At 42.0% G+C, this 19,354-nt stretch overlaps 1 protein-coding gene across 2 annotated transcripts in view; it reads left to right on the forward strand.

The window, feature by feature from the left end:
• Positions 1 to 19,354, forward strand: part of WTIP (WT1 interacting protein) — a 243,780-nt gene that overhangs the window by 87,632 nt on the left and 136,794 nt on the right. Inside the window, exon 2 of one of the 2 annotated variants that reach the window (XM_033942514.1) lies at positions 11,921 to 12,022. The exons of the other annotated variant lie outside the window; for it this stretch is intronic. Coding sequence (XP_033798405.1) covers positions 11,921 to 12,022 — 102 coding nt within the window. The remainder of the gene's footprint in view (positions 1 to 11,920; positions 12,023 to 19,354) is intronic. 2 annotated transcript variants of the gene reach the window in all.

Below are 19,354 nucleotides of genomic sequence, written 5' to 3' on the forward strand. Positions count from 1 at the left end.
AAAGAATATGCGACGTCTTCGAATAGTGCAAAATGCAGCTGTCAGACTTATCTTTGGGCTAAAGAAATTCTATCACTTGACACCTTATTACCGGCAGTTTCACTGGCTGCCGACGGAAGCACGCGTAAAGTTTAAATTCGCCTGCATCTACTTCAAAGTACTATATGGACTAGCCCCCAAATACATAACGGACCTTTTCACCTTTTCCACTAACAGACACAAGAGAAGCACACATTCAATCTTCGTTTCCCCTCCAGTTAGAGGTTGCAAACTGAAAAAACACCATGAACACCTTCTCTCACACCAAGCAGCCTTAAGGGGTAAAGACCTAGACCAATTGCTTTTGCCCACTACTTACAAGGAATTCAGGAAGCGCCTAAAAACATACATGCTCTTGAAATACCTAGACAACTGACCCGTTCTTCTCTCTCTCCTCAATAACGGTCCTCCTGAACTCTTACTCACTCCCTCTTTCCTCACTTAAGTCCAACTATTCTGTACCTTTCTAATCTTTTGTAAACCGCATAGAACTTCACGGTATTGCGGTATATAAACTGTTATTATTTATTATTATTATATGTTCTTCACCCCCTAATCTGTACCGTTCCCTCAGGTTTTTGCAGCCCAAATGCATGACCTTGCATTTCTTAGCATTAAATTTTAGCCTCATACTGAGTACAGCTGTTTCCACATCTGTCACTATACCTATGAGCTTTTAAGCAGGTAGTATAGAAGTAAGGGAACTGGAAACAAAATGACAAATTAATAATATTCTGAACACTTGGGGCTCCTTTTATGAAGCTGCAGTAGCGGTTTAACGCGCATAATAGCGCGTGCTAAACTGCCGGCCGCTAGCCACTACTGCCTCCTCTTGAGCGGGTGGTAGTTTTTCGGCTAGCACAGGGGTTAGTGCGTGATTAAAAGTCACGCACGCTAAAGCGCTAACGCGGCTTCGTAAAAGGAGCCCTTGAGCTACAGTAGGATCAGGTGACGGGATTGTCTGTCGTGTTTTTCTCTTATGAAATTCTGAAAACCTGCTTGGTAGGAAGCTTAAATTCAGAACAATATGATCATTTCAGTATTAAATAAAAAGCATCTCATTTTATTTTGGTGGGTTTTGGTGTTTGTTTTTTAGCATTTTTCTTTGTTTGCCTGATGTTTTATGTTGATATAATAATGTGTCTTGGGCATTTCAGGGAGAGATGGGCATACATTGACAAGAACGTGGCTCAAGTGTTGAATCCTCTTATAAGAAAAGACATTGGAAAGCATTGTTGAGAGTTGACCAGCTTGCCTGCATGGACTAAGAGCTTTTCCTGTTCGTAGAGGGAGGGAGAGAGAGCCAGGCTGCTTTTTAACATATGGTTCCCCTGCCCCTAATGAGTACTTGGGACCTCTTTTGCTTATTCACCATCCTGCTGTTTGCTGACCTTGCTCATATCAGGGGAGGGACTTAGATGAAGCTTTGTTCGTAAAAACCATAGGTAAGTAAGTGCCTGTTATCTGTGGTGAAAGGTTTCCCTTTGATTTTATGTTTTAATGCACTGCTCATCTCTAAGCTAAGTTATACCCTGGTGTTTCCAGACTTACAACTTCATCCTAGAAGGAGTTATTCCTTGTCAAACATCCTTGAAATCAGCAGGCTGTAAGATTACCTCAGCCCATGCTAAAATCGAGCATGTGGTCAGGGCTGACACAGAGGAATTGGGTGCCCTAAGCAAACTTTCAGCCTTATGCCTTTGCATTCAGAGCTACCCCAAGGTTTTTATAATTAGATTCAGTCATGGGCAGCCCCACATTTCTCTTGCCCAGAATGAGTTTATAAAAATGGAAAACTGGACAACATTCTTACCTTAATAATACCAAACTTTATTTTATTTTTTTGTATTTATTGATTGATTTGTTGATATATATATATATATAGTTGCTGTTCAAAATGATTAGTTCTCATGAGTCTCCCCTGTCCCCACGTATCTCTGGTACTGCAATTTCAAAACTTCAGGCAGCTAGCAATGTTAGCAAGTGATCGTACCGCCTTTGGCCTGTCCCAGGTGCCTTCACTCTGCAGCACTTCCTGTCCCCGTGTAGGTGGGCGCTGCAGAGTAAAGGCTTCCGGGGCAGGCCGACGACAGCAGAAAATGCAGGGGCTGGATTGGAAAGAGCGATCCCAAAACCCGGAAAAACTCCCTCCAGTCCAGGAAACAGTCTGGACACCCAGACAGTCCTCTAAAAAGAGGACATGTCTGGGTAAATCCAGACATCTGGTAACCTTAACCTTGGTCCCTGGTGGTCCAGTGGAGCACTGAAGGCAGGAACCACCCTTGTTCCTGCCCCTTTGTAAAAATGACTGCCATGATCTCTAGCGGTATTTTCATAGTACTCTATCCATCACTGTACCACCAGGGACTAAGGTAGGCCAGGAAGGGCTTGTTCACATTGGATGGGGGGTAGATTGGAGGCTGTGCTGAGGGTGGGAGAGGGGATCAGATGTTGTGCCAGATGTGAGAGGGGAAATTGGAAGTTGGGTTAGGGAAAGGGGGTTCAGAGACTGCTGGGAGTGGGAGATGGTATCAGAAGTTGTATCAGGGGGATGATATGCACATACATACGTACGTACATACATAAGGATAGTTTACAAAAGATATTTACTTTGTACATTCTGCATTCATGTCACTGGCAGAACCTATTGCTTTGTCTTGACTGCAGCTGTTTGCCACCCCTCCCCAGAAGCTGCTACTCTAGGCAACAGCCTAGCCTAATCGTTTAAATGTGCAATAATAGTAACATGTGCTCAAACGCTATAATGCAGTGGTCTCAAACTCAAACCCTTAGTGGGGCCACATTTTGGAGGGCAGCAGAAAAAATAGTTAATGTCTTATTAAAGAAATGACAACTTTGCATGAGGTAAAACTCTTTATAGTTTATAAATCTTTCCTTTAAGAGTTAAAGGAAAGATTTATAAACTATAAAGAGTTTTACCTTATGCAAAATTGTCATTAACTATTTTTTCTGCGGCCCTCACATTTAAAGTTTAATATCTTTCCTTTCTCAAAACTGACACATTTCAATCACTATATTGAAAATAAAATCAATTTCCCTACCTTTGTTGTCTGGTGACTTTATTTTTCTGTGCTTTTAACTGTTTCCAGGGCCTTCTTGTCCTTTGACTATTTTTTTCTCCGTTTTCACTTTCTGCCTTGCATCCATCTTTGGCATTAACTTAATATTCAATTTTTCTGCTTTCTTTTCAAAATCTACGTTTCCATGTCTTACCTTCCCTTCTATCTCTCTCTTCTTCCGTCCCTATTTCCATGATCTGACATCTCTTTCTTTCCTTTCTCTCCTTCTTTCCCTCCCTCCTTCCTTCCTTCCTTTCCCCTGGTCTGGCATCTGTCTCCTTCCATCCCCCAACTTTTTATTTCTTTCACCCTGCCCCCTTCTTTCTTTCTCTATCTCTCCATGCCCCCTTTCTTTCTATATAGAACATAAGAGTTGCCATCTCCGGATCAGACCCTGGGTCAACCAAGTCCAGTGATCCGCACACCCGAAGGTCCCGCCAGGTGTGCCCTGGCATAGATTAAGTCCCCATGTCACTGTATACTTCCCAAGGGAGATGTGTACCTAATATACCCTTACCCATGTCACTCTATGCCACTCCTAAGGAGATGTGCATCTAGTTTACCCTTAAATCCTAGAATGGTGGATTCTGCAATTACTTCCTCCGGGAGAGCATTCCAGGCGTCCACCACTCTCTGTGTGAAACAGAACTTCCTGATATTCGTCCTGGACCTGTCCCCCCTCAGCTTCAGTCTGTGTCCTCTTGTCACATTGGACATTGTAAATAGCTGCTTTCCCTGCTCTATTATGTCGAATCCTTTCAGTATTTTGAAAGTCTCGATCAGATCCCTTCGCAGTCTCTTCTTCTCGAGGAAGAACAATCCCAGTCTCCTAAGTTGTTCAGGTTCTCCATACCATTCACTAGCTTCGTAGCTCGTCTCTAGCTTCGTTGCACCCTCTCTAGCAGTTTTATATCCTTCTTTAAGGTATGGGGACCAATGCTGGACGCAGTATTCCAGGTGCGGTCTGACCATGGGTCTGTAGAGCGGTACTATAACTTTCTCTGATCTACTCGTGATACCCTTCTTTATCACACCTAGCATTCTATTTGCTTTCTTCACTGCTGCCGCACATTGCACCGACGGCTTCAGGGTCCTATTTATCAGTACACCCAGGTCCCTTTCCTGTTCGGTCTTTTCCAGAGTTACACCTGACATACTATACTTGTGATCTTTATTTTTTCTGCCCAGATGCATCACTTTACATTTTTCCACATTAAACTTCATCTGCCATTTGTCTGCCCACTTCTCCAATTGATTTAAGTCGCTCTGGAGTTCTTTGCTGTCCTTCTGCACAGTACCCTGAGGCTTTGGGTTCAACCCCACACTGCTCCTTGTGACCCTGGAAAAGTCACTTAATCCCCCCATTGCCCCAGGTACATCAGATAGTTTGTGAGCCCACCGGGACAGAGAATGAAAAATGCTTGTGTACCTGATTAAATTCATGTAGACCGTTCTGAGCACCACTGGGAGAATGGTATAGAAAATTTAATAAATTATGCCTCATCCCCAGTAATGTGTACAGTTCCATGACTAATCACAATTTCTTCAGAAAACAATATTGTGTCAACAGAGGTAGGCGATCACATTCCTGAGTCTACTGAAAAGCATTTTATAGGTTGCAGTGATTGCCTTGATCAGTCCTTCAGCAAATGACCAGTGTGTTAATTAAGAGTAATTAAAACACAGCTGAACAGAGAAAATAATCTAGACATGTTCATAGCTGCTGGTTATGAGTCATTTCCTATAAAATGCTTTGGCTGTGAAGAAGTGACATTAGAGGGAACAGTGCTGAATAAAGCCTCTACCCCAGATATAGATCAATAATTCTAAAAGATATTGTTCAGGTTTCCTAAATATAGTAGAATCTCAGTTAACCGGCTCTCAGTTAACCTAGGGTTACCATTTTTCGGGCTGCGAAAACCCGGACACATGGCCCCATCCTGTTCTGCCTCCAACCCTGCCCCATTATGCTCCGGCCCTGCCCAGTTCTGCCTGGTTCCGCCCCAGCCCCTCCCAGTTAAGCCTCCAGCCCTACCTCCTCTCTTCTTCCCTGACAAGATACAGCCTCATATAGAGGGGCCTGGAGCATGCGTGGATGTGTGTGACATCATCAGCCGGAACTCGTTGGGGCTTTACAAAACCCGGACAAACTGCCAAGTTTTAGAATGTCCGTCCGGGACCCGAACAGTCCTCTAAAAAAAGAGGACATGTCTGGGTTTTCCCTGACTTCTAGCAACCCTAGGTTAACCGGCAAAAAAATTGCCGGTGAAAAAATAATCCAGTCTCTCAAAGCAGCAGCGGTCATGAGCCACAAACCCCCTCTCCCTCCCTCAAGCCCTGAAGAACTAGAAGTGGTGGCAGTCCTGAGCCAGGAACTCCACCTCCCTCCCAACCTGAAGCACCAGCGCAATATCGTCTTGATCTGCAAATGCCCCCCTCCCTCCCTCAAGCCTCCAAGTCCCAAAACAGCTGAGACACGAACCCCCCCTCCCGTCCTGAAGCGCCAGTGTGGCAACGGTTTTGAGCTGCAAAACCATCCTCCCTCCTTCCCGAGTGAGGTGATTAAATTTGCAGATGCCACTAGACTGTTCACAGTTGTTAAAACACATGCGGATTGTGGTGGTGGCCAAAAAAGCAAATAGGATGCTACGAATTATTAAAAAGGGATGGTTAACAAGACTAAGAATGTTATAATCCCCCTGTATCGCTCCATGGTGCGACCTCATCTGGAGTATTGCGTTCAATTCTGGTCTCCTTATCTCAAAGAAAGATATAGTGATGCTAGAAAAGGTTCAAAGAAGAGCAACCAAGATGATAAAGGGGATGGAACTCCTCTCGAATGAGGAAAGACTAAAATGATTAGGGCACTTCAGCTTGGAAAAGAGACGGCTGAGGGGAGATATGATTGAAGTCTACAAAATTCTGAGTGGAGTAGAGCAGGTATAAGTGGATCGATTTTTCACTCCATCAAAAATTACAAAGACTAGGGGACACTCAATGAAGTTACAGGGAATTACTTTTAAAACCAATAGGAGGAAATTTTTTTTTTCACTCAGAATAGTTAAGCTCTGGAACGCGTTGCCAGAGGATGTGGTAAGAGCGGATAGTGTAGCTGGTTTTAAGAAAGGTTTGGACAAGTTCCTGGAGGAAAAGTCCATAGTCTGTTATTGTCGCCTTCAGAGTCTCAGTCACAATCACCCCAAGGATTCTCTTCCCATCTGTACATATCAGTCTCACCTCCTGGCACATATGGATCCCTCAGATTTCTACTCCCTAAGTGCATCACTCTACACTTTTTCGCATTGAATTTTAATTGCCAAACATTAGAACATTCTTCTAATTTTTGCAGATCCTTTTCATGTTTTCCACTTCCTCCGGGAGTGGAAAACTCTGTTACAAATTTTGGTATCATCTGCAAAAAGGCAAACCTTACTTCTAACCCTTCAGCAATGTCGCTTACAAATATATTGAACAGAATCGGCCTAACACTAATCCTTGTGACTCTCCACTACTCACCTTTCCTTTCTCTGAGCAAATTCCATTAACTATCAACCTCTGGCATCTGCCCATCAACCAGTTTCTAATCGAGTTCACCACTTTGAGTCCTAACTTCAATCGGTCAAGTTTGTTCAAGAGCCTATGATGAGGAACTGTGTCAAAGGTTTTGCTGAAATGTAAGTAAATTATATCTAGCACATTTCCTCGATCTAATTCTCTGGTTATCCATTCAACGAATTCAATCATATTTGTTTGGCATGATTTACCTTTAGTAAAGCCATGTTGTCTCAGATCTTGTAATCTATTTGATTCTAGAAATTTCACTATCCTCTCCTTCAACAGTGCTTCTGTTATTTTTCCAATAACCAAAGTGAGGCTTACAGGTCTGTAGTTTCCCGCTTCATCTCTGTGACCACTTTTGCAAAGAGAAACCACATCCACACTTCTCCAATCCCACGGAACCACACCTATCTCCAGGGAATTATTGAATAAATCTTGAGCCAGTAGAACCTTTCTGAGCTCCCTCAGTATCCTTGGATGGATGCTGTCCAGTCCCATGGCTTTGTTCATCTTCAATTTTTCAGTTGAATTTGGGCTTTTGAAACCACATGATTGCCTTTGTCAGATGTGGATACTATTACTTCTGCAAATTTCTGAATAAAGAAGCAGAGAAGATAAGGTGGGTGTCAGGGCTTCCATAGCCTGAAGCCTCACTTCTTCCTGCTTCCTTGGCTTTCCTGGTTCAGAACTGCAACATCGGTAGTAGTCATAGGAGCTAGGTGACCCATGTGGATGTTGGACAGCATGAGACTAAGATAAGCCCTACTGTTTGATTCTGCTTAAACAAGGATATTTCAGGCATTGGCCACAGTTTGGGCTTGGGCATCTTTTTTTTGAAATGAGCTTCTCTCGACTCATCACCTCATATGAAGGATGTGCAACAGAGGCTCATGTGAAGTGCTTATTTCATCATTTGGCTAGGCACAGTGCGTTGTGGGATTGATCTAGTATACATGTTACATTTAAACTAAACTAAACCTTAAGTTTGTATGCCGCATCATCTCCATAAAGATGAGGTAATTTTACATTTATTCATCTGGAAGTGACTCTTGTCATCTCACAGCTCCGGGATCCTCCTGCTACACTAGAAAAAGCAAAGTAAGCCTCCAGGTAGATTAAATGTTAAAGGGCAGGCAGCAGCTAGCGTTCCCTACTTAATGAATCACCAAGGGCATTCCAAAACATTTTCACCTCTGGAGGTCAAATACCAGGAAAAAAAATACTGCAGAAAGCAAATGTTATAAAAGCAAATATTTGGGAGATTTTTGTCAACAAAGAAAGATATTAATCACTTCTCTAAACCAGCTGTTTGTAGCAGCAGGTGGAGGAACTGCAACAGCTACTCTGCTTCTTTTCTCTTTTCTGCCCATAGACATGCCCCCTGGCACTGACTTACCCAAAGGTATACCCCCTAATTCTAGAAAGTTCTATGCCAAAATGTCTGACTAGCGCATCAGCTTGGGAGTGTGACCTAGTGGTTAGAGCTGCTGCCGCAGCACCCTGAGGTTGCGAGTTTGAGCCAAACCTGCTCCTTATGACGCTGGACAAGTCACTTAGCTCACCATTGACCCAGGTAACGACAGATTGTGAGCCTGTCGGGATAGATAGGGAAGGCACTGTCTTGTAAACCGCTTAGGGTGAATCTCTTAACGAAAAGGTTAATAAAGAAATGTCTTGATATGTACCATAATGACTTAATGAACTGCTAATTCACACACCCCTCGATCAAAGAAGTAAAATGGAAAAAACTACACGATGGCCTCCTGGCTACTCAAGCAGCTAAACTAGATAACCAAATCTCCAATCTACTGATAACGACACCAGACTACAAGACGTTCAGAAAAGAAATAAAAACTATACTCGTCAAGAAATTCCTGAAACAGCCCTAACTTCAAACTTACCGTCCTTCCCCCCTCCCTCTTCCCACCACACAGAAACTACATAACCTACTCTTTACCTCTCTAGAAAGGACAAATTGTAACCCTCCGTTTTTTATCTCTTTTGTAATCCGCCTTGAACCGCAAGGTAATGGCGGAATAGAAATCTCTAATGTAATGTAATTGGTCTTATCAACAAGTGTTAAGTGACACCAATTGGCAGTTACATGTGTAACTGCCCTTTGTTGCTGTTCTATAAGTTGCACGCTTAAATTCCAGAATGTGCAACTTCAAGAGGGGGGTGGTGGTAATGGATGGGTAAGGGGGGCGTGTCAGGCATTTTCAAATGTGGGTTATAGAATACTATCAATTACATGCCGATCTGCGTAGTTAGCTGTAGCATTTACACCTGCCATTGAGCTCATGTAAGTGCTCGCACCTCAAGTTAGACACATCAATGTGGACTTACACTAGTATTCTATAACCGCATTTGCATGCGCAACTGGTCCTATAAATTCATGCTTACTGAGAATCATCCTGGCACCTATCTTTAGGCAATCTTTAGAGAATTCCCCTCCCATATTGTTTAGTCCTTTTATTTGTCTTCCAGATCCCTTAGACACCGATTTTATTTGCTCCTGCACCAAGCTGCCTTTACTCAAGGCCGGAAGAGTTGCTACATACCCAGTGTTCCACAGTATTGTATAGGGATGCTTTGAACTCTTTCTTGAACTTTTTGGAGGATATTTATTTTAGATTTAATTATTCTCCTTTTCCAAATCCGAGTTCAATATTTCTCTGTCCAACTAGGCTTGCAGTGTTGTACATGCTTTCAGAACAGTAGGACAGTTGGCTGAAATAATACTTTTCTTTATTTATTCATGGACGTGCTTGGGATGGATGGAAAGGGTGGTGGTGGAAGGAGTAGGTTGGAGAGTAGTTGCGGTAGGTGATGGTGTTGCCTCTGGAAATGTATATATCTACTTCATCAAAATGGAAGAATCTTAACTAGATGGACTGGATGGGCTAGTCTATTTTCCATAGAGAGTTGATGTTCCAGATGTAAGCCTTATTCGAATTTCAACTTAGTAATCCACATAAAAGTATCTAGGAACCAATCCACTATGAACTTTGGATTTGGCCCTAGATACTTTTATGTCGATTACTAAGTTGAAATTCGAATAAAGCCTACATCTGGAACATCAACTCTCCACAGAGTCTTTTGTTTTTGGTGGATTTCTTTTCTGTGGAGCATCAGGGTCAATTTTTTGCTTGTACTAATCTGTTTTCTGCCATCTTCTACACAGGGGTTCTTCACTAGTGGTGCCTGTACTCCCAACAGGTTTAGGAAGAGGTCAAGTCAGGGTGCAGAAATTAGTTTTGAAATCTGAGGCAATTTAATGAAACTTTCTATAGTATAACTTCATACTATTGTAACTTTAATGACGTTAGCTGTTACTGGCATTATATTACATTGTCAGTTCCATGCGGTTCACAATTTAAGAAGCTGAGACAATCTCAGGAATTACGCACGTAACAGATAATTAAGTCCTGACTTAGTGACGTATGTAACTGTCAATAGTCATTAGTGGACACGTGATTTAGGAAGGGGTATAACGGTTTCATTGATCACTTAAAGGGGTGCAGAAACGCAAAAAGGTTAAGGACCTCAATCTACTACTTCCACATACATTCTTCCCTTCTTGTAAACTGCCCTAACAGCACAACCGCTCAGAGTGACATACTGCATGGACATTGCAAGGGAGTGGCTAAAAGTGGCTTAGTCGAGGTCGAGCCTTTGGACATTTTTAATGATTACAGAGGTTCAGCTGTCTTTAAAAGATTCACAAATGTGACCTTCCTGATAAAATTATGATCCCTCCAAGGGGTCCAGCTTGTATTGAGGAGTTTTGCTTAGATTCCTTTTTTTAAAAAATTCTTTATTCATTTTTTTATGTTACAACAAGTGTACCAATTAAACTCATATGAACTTAAAGATACACGCTTGATTAACTCTCATATAAGCATAAAGTTTAACATTTCATTACAAATTAATATTCTATAATATTTTAAATATTATGTAAGAAATCTAAAATTTAAATCATTCTAATTGAATATAATAATCCCCCACCCCTCCCTCCCTATTCAATAATACATAAAATCATCCTTACTGTGAAAACTATTCAAATACTCGTGTATTATATAATAACAAGAAGTAAAACCCACCCCTTTTCCCCCCTAAACAAATATCTTATCATGGGAAAAGTTAATCATTCATTACAAAAATCTGTTAATGGTCCCCAGACTTTCTGAAATTTACTAATATAACCTAATATAACCTAACTGTGGAGCTTCTTCATTACAGGTTACTTTGAAACCTGTGAGTCAAAAATAATTGTGGGTGACTAGGTCTGTTGTCCTCACTTAAGTATATTCAATTAGCTGTTAATTAGCAGTTTTATTTTTCAACTGCCTTTCAATTCACAATCATCAAGACAGAGTATTAAAAAAAAATACCATAATTGCTACATAACAACAATATAATACATACAAGAACATAATAAATTGAATAACATCATTTCAACAAACTCACACCTCTTCTGTTAATTTGTCCTAATGTTTTGATGTGCTTAACTGCAGTTCACTTTTGGTCTACTTTTTACCTTTTTGTTTGCTGAAAGTGGGCGAATCGCGTTCTTTTGAACAACTGGAATCTAACAGTTGCTGGTTTTTGCTGGTAGTAAAGTATCTTTACCATAGGGCATGGGTGTCAAAGTCCCTCCTCGAGGGCCACAATCCAGTCGGGTTTTCAGGATTTCCCCAATGAATATGCATGAGATCTATTTGCATGCACTGCTTTCATTGTATGCTAATAGATCTCAAGCATATTCATTGGGGGAATCCTGAAAACCCAACTGGATTGTGGCCCTTGAGGATGGACTTTGACATCCCTGCCATAGGGTGACTCATTCTAAATTCTAATCTTTGTTTTAAGCAGAATACTTGTACCCAGTTCTTGTGTTTCACGAGGCAGGCATCTATTACCTGCTTTCAGAATGGTTTTGTCCTGCTTTGCTGCTTCTCTTCCTTATCCATTTTCCCCTTCCTTTCATTTGTGTGGGGGAAGGGTTGTTGGTTTTCTTCCGTGCCATGTTGCCAAAGTATTCCTAACTGGTTTTTCACACCTGGCTTCAACTGACAATGATTTATTGTATTTTTCACTCCACTTTGGGCTGTGGGAGGTATGGAAAGTATTTTACATGGAAAGAAAAGAGCCTTCTGTTTTTCCTTGTGGTTGTTTTAAGAGGAGTGACTGACATTCATAGAGAGGTTTTGTTTTTTTTTTTTCTTTCCTTTTCTTCCTAGGTATTTGCATAAAATGTGGCAAGGGTGTTTATGGAGCAAGCCAAGCTTGCCAGGCTATGGGCAATCTCTTCCACACCAACTGCTTCACCTGCTGCTCCTGTGGTAAGTGAGATGATGTGCCCTCAGTTCTTTTTAAGTGCAAATATTGTTGTGGTTTTATTCTCTTTTTTTGTATGACGGCAGTGCTTCCTGCTTGATCAGCAATTGCATTTGTAACTGTAGCCTGCTTTCACAGAGAATTGAGGTTCGTACAGCCAACTCCAGGTAGTACATACAAGTGAAAGCTCAGAAGTGGGTCCTGATGCACAAAAGGGGAGGCAAAGAGCCCCTAGACTTTTGCTGGTGTGCAATCCTGGAGCAATCCATTTAGTTTGTAAAAGACTTCTAACAGGTGTGCAAGCACAAAAACTAATTGCAAGCAGCATATATTCCTTTTAGTCAGTAAAATTCACAAGCGGTATATAATCTACAAAAATTATAAATTTAGGGAAAGCTTCTAACAGGTGTTCAGTCACAGAAACCGTCACAAGCAGCAACCATTCCCTGGGGTTTTAATAAAAACTTTGCAAAGGTATATAACTTGAACCAGGCTTGAACCAAGCAGTAAAGGGTTTTCTCTATCAGGTGTGCAATCATAGAGCTAGTGCCAGGGGTGGGCAACTCCGGTCCTCGAGGGCCGGAATCCAGTCAGGTTTTCAGGATTTCTGCAATGAATATGCATGAGATCTATTTGCATGCACTGCTTTCAATGCATAGTCATTGGAGAAATCCTGAAAACCCAGCTGGATTCCGGCCCTCGAGGACCGGAATTGCCCACCCCTGAGCTAATCTGTAAAGCAGCATACATATCCTTTATTTAGTTTTCTATACTGTTCTCCCAAGGGAGCTCAAAAAGATTTACATGAATTTATTCAGGTACTCAAGCATTTCCCCTGTCTGTCCCAGTGGGCTCACACTCTTATCTAATGTACCTGGGGCAATGGGGGGATTAAGTGACTTGCCCAGGGTCACAAGGAGCAGCGTGGGTTTGAACCCACAACCTCTGGGTGCTGAGGCTGTAGCTTTAACCACTGCGCCACACTCTCCCCAGAAGATTTGACAAAGTTTTAAAAAGACTTCTAAAAGGTGTGCAGTCACAAAGCCAGCAGTTCTAAAAAACACTGAGTATCTAAAAAAAGCCAGCATACAATCCACAGAGGTTCTAAAAAAAAAAGACACATTGCCTGGGGTTTAAAACTTAAACAAAGCTTCTAATAAGTGTGCAAATATAAAGCCAGTCACAGGCAGCATATACGATTATTAGAGGCTTTTCTCTAACTGGTGTGCAGTCACAGAGCCGGTCACTAACAGTACTCCTACCCTTTAGTCTATAAAACTAATCACAAGCATATACTTCCTTTCATCCGTAAAATTCACAAAGGTTAAAAGAGGCTTCTAAAAGTATGCAATTACAAGGGCAGTCGCAAGCAGCATACAATCCATAGAGATTTTATTTTAAAAAAAGGAAAGTATCTAACAGGCGTTCAATCGCAAAAACACTCGGTACAACAGGAAAGTTGACCCTGATCCCTCCACAAAAGGGGACACAACCAGAAACAAAAGTATTTGTGGAGTGTTGATGTCCAAGATGAAGACTTTATTAGAACAAATAAATAATCCAAATAAAAAAGTCTAGGGCCTGAACCACTGGAAAGATATGGACCCAACACGGTCCGTGTTTCGACACTATTGGCTTCCTCAGGGGCAGGGCAGGATTAATTCATCGAGGGCCCCTAGGCACACAAGTATACTGGGTCCCCTAGCCCTGCTCCACCCCCATTTATTTACCTGTTTTCTTTACTTCTTTATTTCCACTTGTATTTATTTTCTTTCTTTTATTATAAAATTCAAAACAAACAACAAAGATTACCATACCAGTGCACAGTTTTAGTTCTAAGCCCCAAACATCTCTGAACAAAACCCCCCTTCCTTCCCTTCCCACCTACTTGCCCAGGACTTTAACTCTGAACCCTTTCATACATATATAAAAGTGTTCAAAAGCATAAGTCTATATTAATAACCAAGTTTGCAACTCCTCTCAACTGCCTCACTCTATGTCGTCCAACTTTAACCCATATGTATGTATAAACAACCAAATCTGTATCTCCTCTGCTGTGTTCCACATGTATGTTAATTTGTAACAAAACAACAAGGCAAGCAGTCCACCAAAGAATCCAACGTGGAACAAAAGAAGATCGGCAGACAATAAGGAGATTCAAATCGGGTTTATTCAAGGTGCTCCCAGGAACCATGCCTGATGCATTTCGCCAATGCTAACAGAAAACCATGTTCTTCATACACACAGAACCACCTTCACACAATATGGAATAAGTAATCACAAGCTAACACCCCCTCCTTTTTTTTTTTTTTTTTACAAAAGCACGGAAGAGGTTTTTAGCACTGGCTGGTGGGCTGAATGTTCTGCGCTCTTCTGGCGATCATCGGAGCAGTACAGAGCATTCAGCATGCTGGCTTGTGTTACAAACCGAAGGAATGGTACAGTTTAGGGGGTGAAGAAACAGTGGTGCATTTCCCCCAATACTGAACAAAATATAAAGATAGCAGATGTAAATTTGAAAAAAAGAGAAATAACAAATCACTTTACAAATTAACAACTAAAATGAAACAAAAAAAATGGAAAATAAGATAATACTATTTTATTGGACTAATACATTTTTTAATTAGCTTTCAGAGGTCAAACCCTCTTTCCTTAAGTCAGTAAAGTATACTACTGTTACAGTATCTTGTCCTGACCTGAGGAAGGAGAATTTGGTCTCTGAAAGCTAGTCAAAAATGTATTAAAATTAGTCCAATAAAATGATCACCATATTTCCTTTTTCTATTTCTAAACATTTATCAACACAGCTACAATACTACTTTATCCTAAAGCAAAAAAATATAATTTTTTTCTACTTTTGTCATGTGGTTTCTGCTTTCTTCATCTTGTCATTCTCTTCTTCCATCCACTGTCTGCCCCTTCCAGAAACTGTCTGTCACTCCCTGCCATCTCTTCTCTTGACCCCCCCCCCCCCTTTGGTCTGGCATCCATCATCTTCCCTCTGTTCCCTCAAGGTCTGGCATCTATCTCCTTTCATCTCTCTTTCTCTCCCCCCTGTGGTTTTTAGCATCTCTCTCTTCTCATTTCCTCCACTCAGATCTGATATCTCTGTCTCCTCCCCGTTCTCTTTCATCTCTCTCTCCTCTCTTCCCTTTCCTTTTCTTCTCTGGTCTTCCTTCTTTATTTTCTGCCTCCATCTAATTTAAATTCTTTCTTATTATGTAGTCCTCAGTTTCCCTCTTTCCACTGTGTCTACCCACAGCATGCCTTCACCCCCTTTCCTTCACCCCTCCACTATCTCACTAACTCTATCTTCTTCCCCCATCCAGCATATGTCCTTTTTCTTTATCCCTCCTTCCATCCAGTATGTGTTCTCTTTCTCCACTTCCATTCAGCATTTGCTCTCCCTTCTCCCCACTTCATCATCTGCCCCCTTCTCTCCATTCACCACAGGCCCATCTCTCTCACTTCCTCTCATCTTTCTTTCCGATTTTGGCAACAAGATCGGCAACGGGCCCCCCCACTCCCACATGATGACACTCAAGATCGGCAACGGGTCCCCCCCCCGTAATGACACTCAAGATTGGCAACGCCCCCCCCCCCCACAATGACGCTTAAGATCGGCAACGGGCCTCCGCCAGCATCAACAGCACTTCAAATCAGCAACGCGATGCTCAGTCCAAAGCTTCCTTCTTACTCGAACTGCCTGGGCGGAAACATGAAGCTGTGTCAGAGAGAATTTTGAGCTGAGCACCGCGTTGCCGATCTGAAGTTCTGTTGATGCCGGGGGAGAAGGAGGCCCATTGCCAATCTTGAGTGCTGGGGGGGGGGGGCGTTGCCGATCTTGAGTGCTGGGGGGGAGGGGCCCATTGCTGATAATCACTGAAAAAAAAGGGGGCTCTCTCTTTGCCCTCCTTCAGCAGGCCACCTCACAGTTTCGGGCCCTAGGCTCAGGGGTCCCTATAAGTCCAATAGGCAGGCTTGTGGATTAAATAATAAAGACGAAAGCTTCTGCACTGGTGAGATACACTCGATAGCAAAAGTCTTCATCTTGGACATCAACACTCCTCAAGTGCTTTTTTGTTCCAGTCACAAAAGCAATCATAAGCAGCACACATACCCTGTTTTTGGTGTTTTATAAAATTCTTCACAAAGGTATAGAACTTGCACCAGGCTTCTAATAAGTATAAAATGTTAAAACCAGTCAGTCACAAGCAACATACAATGCCTTTCAGTCTATAAGATTAACGCTAGTTGCTAGCGTTACTCATATTCTGTAGTCTATAAAACTCAAAGGTGGATCTTTTTAATATCATTTTGATTTATATAGTTTTATCTCTTTTTAGTGGTTTTATATTAGTCTCATCATGCTTATTAGGAGCATCTTTAAAAATCATGCTAGGGTTTATTTTTGGGGTAGATCTTATTTTGGAGGAAACGCGTTATTATTCGTATTATTGAAGTTTTGTTAACTTCGGTGTTTTAAAACCAATAAAAATTGGTGCTTCCTGCTTTGCCAGAAGTCAGACTCTCTGTGAGTAGGCAGATCATTTCCCCTCACTCTAAAAAAAAAAGCTGGAATAAATTTCAGGCTGCTTTCTTCACACCATTGCTTGCCTGTTTCAGAAGAATGCATGAGCCTTTCCTGAGCCCCTTCAAAAAATATCTTTCATGAGACCCTACTGGAGATTAGAGAGAAGCTTGTAGGATACCACATTTCTGCCTTTCCCATGTTTTCTGGAAACAGGGAACTCAAGAGGCCATCACTGGATAAATAAAATCTTATGACCTTTTTCTTCAAAAATATTTCCACATTGTGCTGCTCTAGTGAATCAGTAGCACAGCTCAGTGCAATTTTCTCCAGCTCTGTTCCCTACTCAGTCTTATTTGTATTTAGCTCTTTTTTTTTTTTTTTTTAATAATTTTTATTGGAAAAGCAGCCAACACCATAACAAAGAATCATAAATCACAACATAACAGTATAACAGTATGAGAGAACGAAGAACAGCAAAATAAACATTCCTAGGAGGACAGCAGTAACGCTCAACCATGAAAAGGCCCAATACAGGAACCCCAAGAATAAGTGGTGCAGGAACATTACAAACAAACAAGCAATATCCAAGCTGATATGGACATGAAGTCCTCCCCCACATAGGTACTAACCCAAGTCGATGAGGAAACCTCCTCGGGAAACAAAGCAAGGCTGCTTAACATTTGAAGATAAATGGACTCTACTTCCCAGACACGTCAATCATTCTTCCAACACATACAATCCAAGAAGACACCATACCATACCAACTTCACCAGCCATACTCCAATCAAACCCCCCCAAGCGCACCAGCCACACACACCTCAGCCATACGACGGACCAAAAGCGCGCAGAGACTGGAGTAAGTCGTCTAGAGATCACAGATCAAACTCGGGGCGAAGTAGCAGACTCGGCCCCCTAGCTCTCACCTTTTCAGTGTAGCTTTTTAGAGGACTGTCCAGGCGTCCGGATGGCTTTTCAAATCCCAGCAGTTTGTCTGAATTTTGAAAACCATTGAGCTTGGGGGGGCCACATCTGGAGGGCATGTGCGGATGCGACTCGATGACATCACGTGCATGCCTGAGATGTCATGGCATCACATTCGTACATGCACAGATGCCTCCAGATGCGGCCCCAAAGGGTCCAGGGACGGAACAGGAATGGGCCACAAGTCCTTTTTTTTTTTTTTGTAAAAATCTGGTAACACTAAGCTCAAAGGTAAAGCGAGTATTTCTCTGTCCCCAGAGGGCTTACGTTCTGAGAGGCCCTATTACTAAGACTTAGCATGCGCTAATTGCGGTGTGTCTTATTTTATACCTTTGGACCCTGTGGCGTTTAGCACAGTGTATTTCAACTCGGTCCTGGAGTACCCCTGTGCCAGTCAGGTTTTCAGGATGTCCACAATGAATATGCATGAAAGAAATTTGCATATAATGGAGGCAGTGTATGCAAATCAAGTTTATGCATATTCATTATGGATATTCTGAAAACCTGACTGGCAAAGGGGTACGGTCAGGAACCCTGCCCCCCCACAATCCAGACAGAAACACACAAACCAGAGAGCTTTACAGATGTTGGTGTGCAACTTTATTCTTCAGTCATGAAAACCAGTGCGATGGCTCGACATGCACGTGTTTCAGCCAGTATGGCCTGTGTTTATGATATTGTTTATATGGTGTAGCTAACAACAAATGGGAAGCTTCCTCAGAGTCCTTGTGAAGATTCCGTTCGGTATTCTCTACACACACGAATGAGAATATTACATTATCCTCTCTACGCACACGAATAAACCATGCCCAGAATCTGCCCCAACCACCCCCTACTTTCTGGCAGGTGCCTCAGAGCAGACAGCTACCAGCTAATTAATTGTATTTTAATTGCTTTTTAATGGCATTTTTCAATTAACAGTACCGATTAAGCCTAATTGAATAATTAAGTTAGGTACCTAGATCAGGTGCTAGGTATGCCAATCAGGGGTCCTTTTACTAAGGCGCGCTAGCCATTATAATGGACGCATTAGCGTTTAGCACGCGCTAAAACGGCTAGCGCGTCTTCGTAAAAGGACCCCATGGTGCCTAACTTCAGGCGACGTTTATAGAATCTGGGCCTAATTGAATAAGCACATCCACACCCCCTCCCAGAAAAAATACAGAAAAATAAATACCACACACTTAGCGTGTGCAGATGACAAAACTAATGCAGAACGCTTTAGCATGCCCTATTAATATAGAACCAAATCATTTCCAGAGAAGAAAAAATGGTAAAACTAGAGGGCATAATTTGAGGTTACAGGGAGGAAGACTAAGGAGCAATGTTAGGAAATTCTTCTTCACGGAGAGGGTGGTAGATGCCTGGAATGTCCTTCCGAGGGAAGTGCTGGAGAGGAAAACGGTGATGGAATTCAAAAAAGCATGGGGACAAAAATGGAGGATCTCTAATTAGAAAACGAAGGACATAAATTAAATAACTAAGGCAAGTATTGGACAGACCTGCATGATCTGTGTCCCATTTATGGTGTAGGATGGACTGGGGTGGACCTCAATGGGAACTCTGCTAATTTGGAACATGAGGATGTTATCAACTGGTAGATATCCTGCAAACAACGGGATGATTGGATAGGCTGACGTGAGCTTGGACAGCAACTTCAGCATTTGGAACCTACAATCTACGGCCCAGAAATATCAAAGAAAGGAAATTAATCATATATTTTTTTTCATTAGACTTGACCAAAGTGATAAGATGTGTTATCAGGATTTGAACACTGACTTACCTACTTCTCAGCCTGCTTTTCCACTCCCTGGTTCAGCTG

This window comes from Geotrypetes seraphini, chromosome 4, assembly GCF_902459505.1.
Source record: "Geotrypetes seraphini chromosome 4, aGeoSer1.1, whole genome shotgun sequence".
NCBI lineage: Eukaryota > Metazoa > Chordata > Amphibia > Gymnophiona > Dermophiidae > Geotrypetes > Geotrypetes seraphini.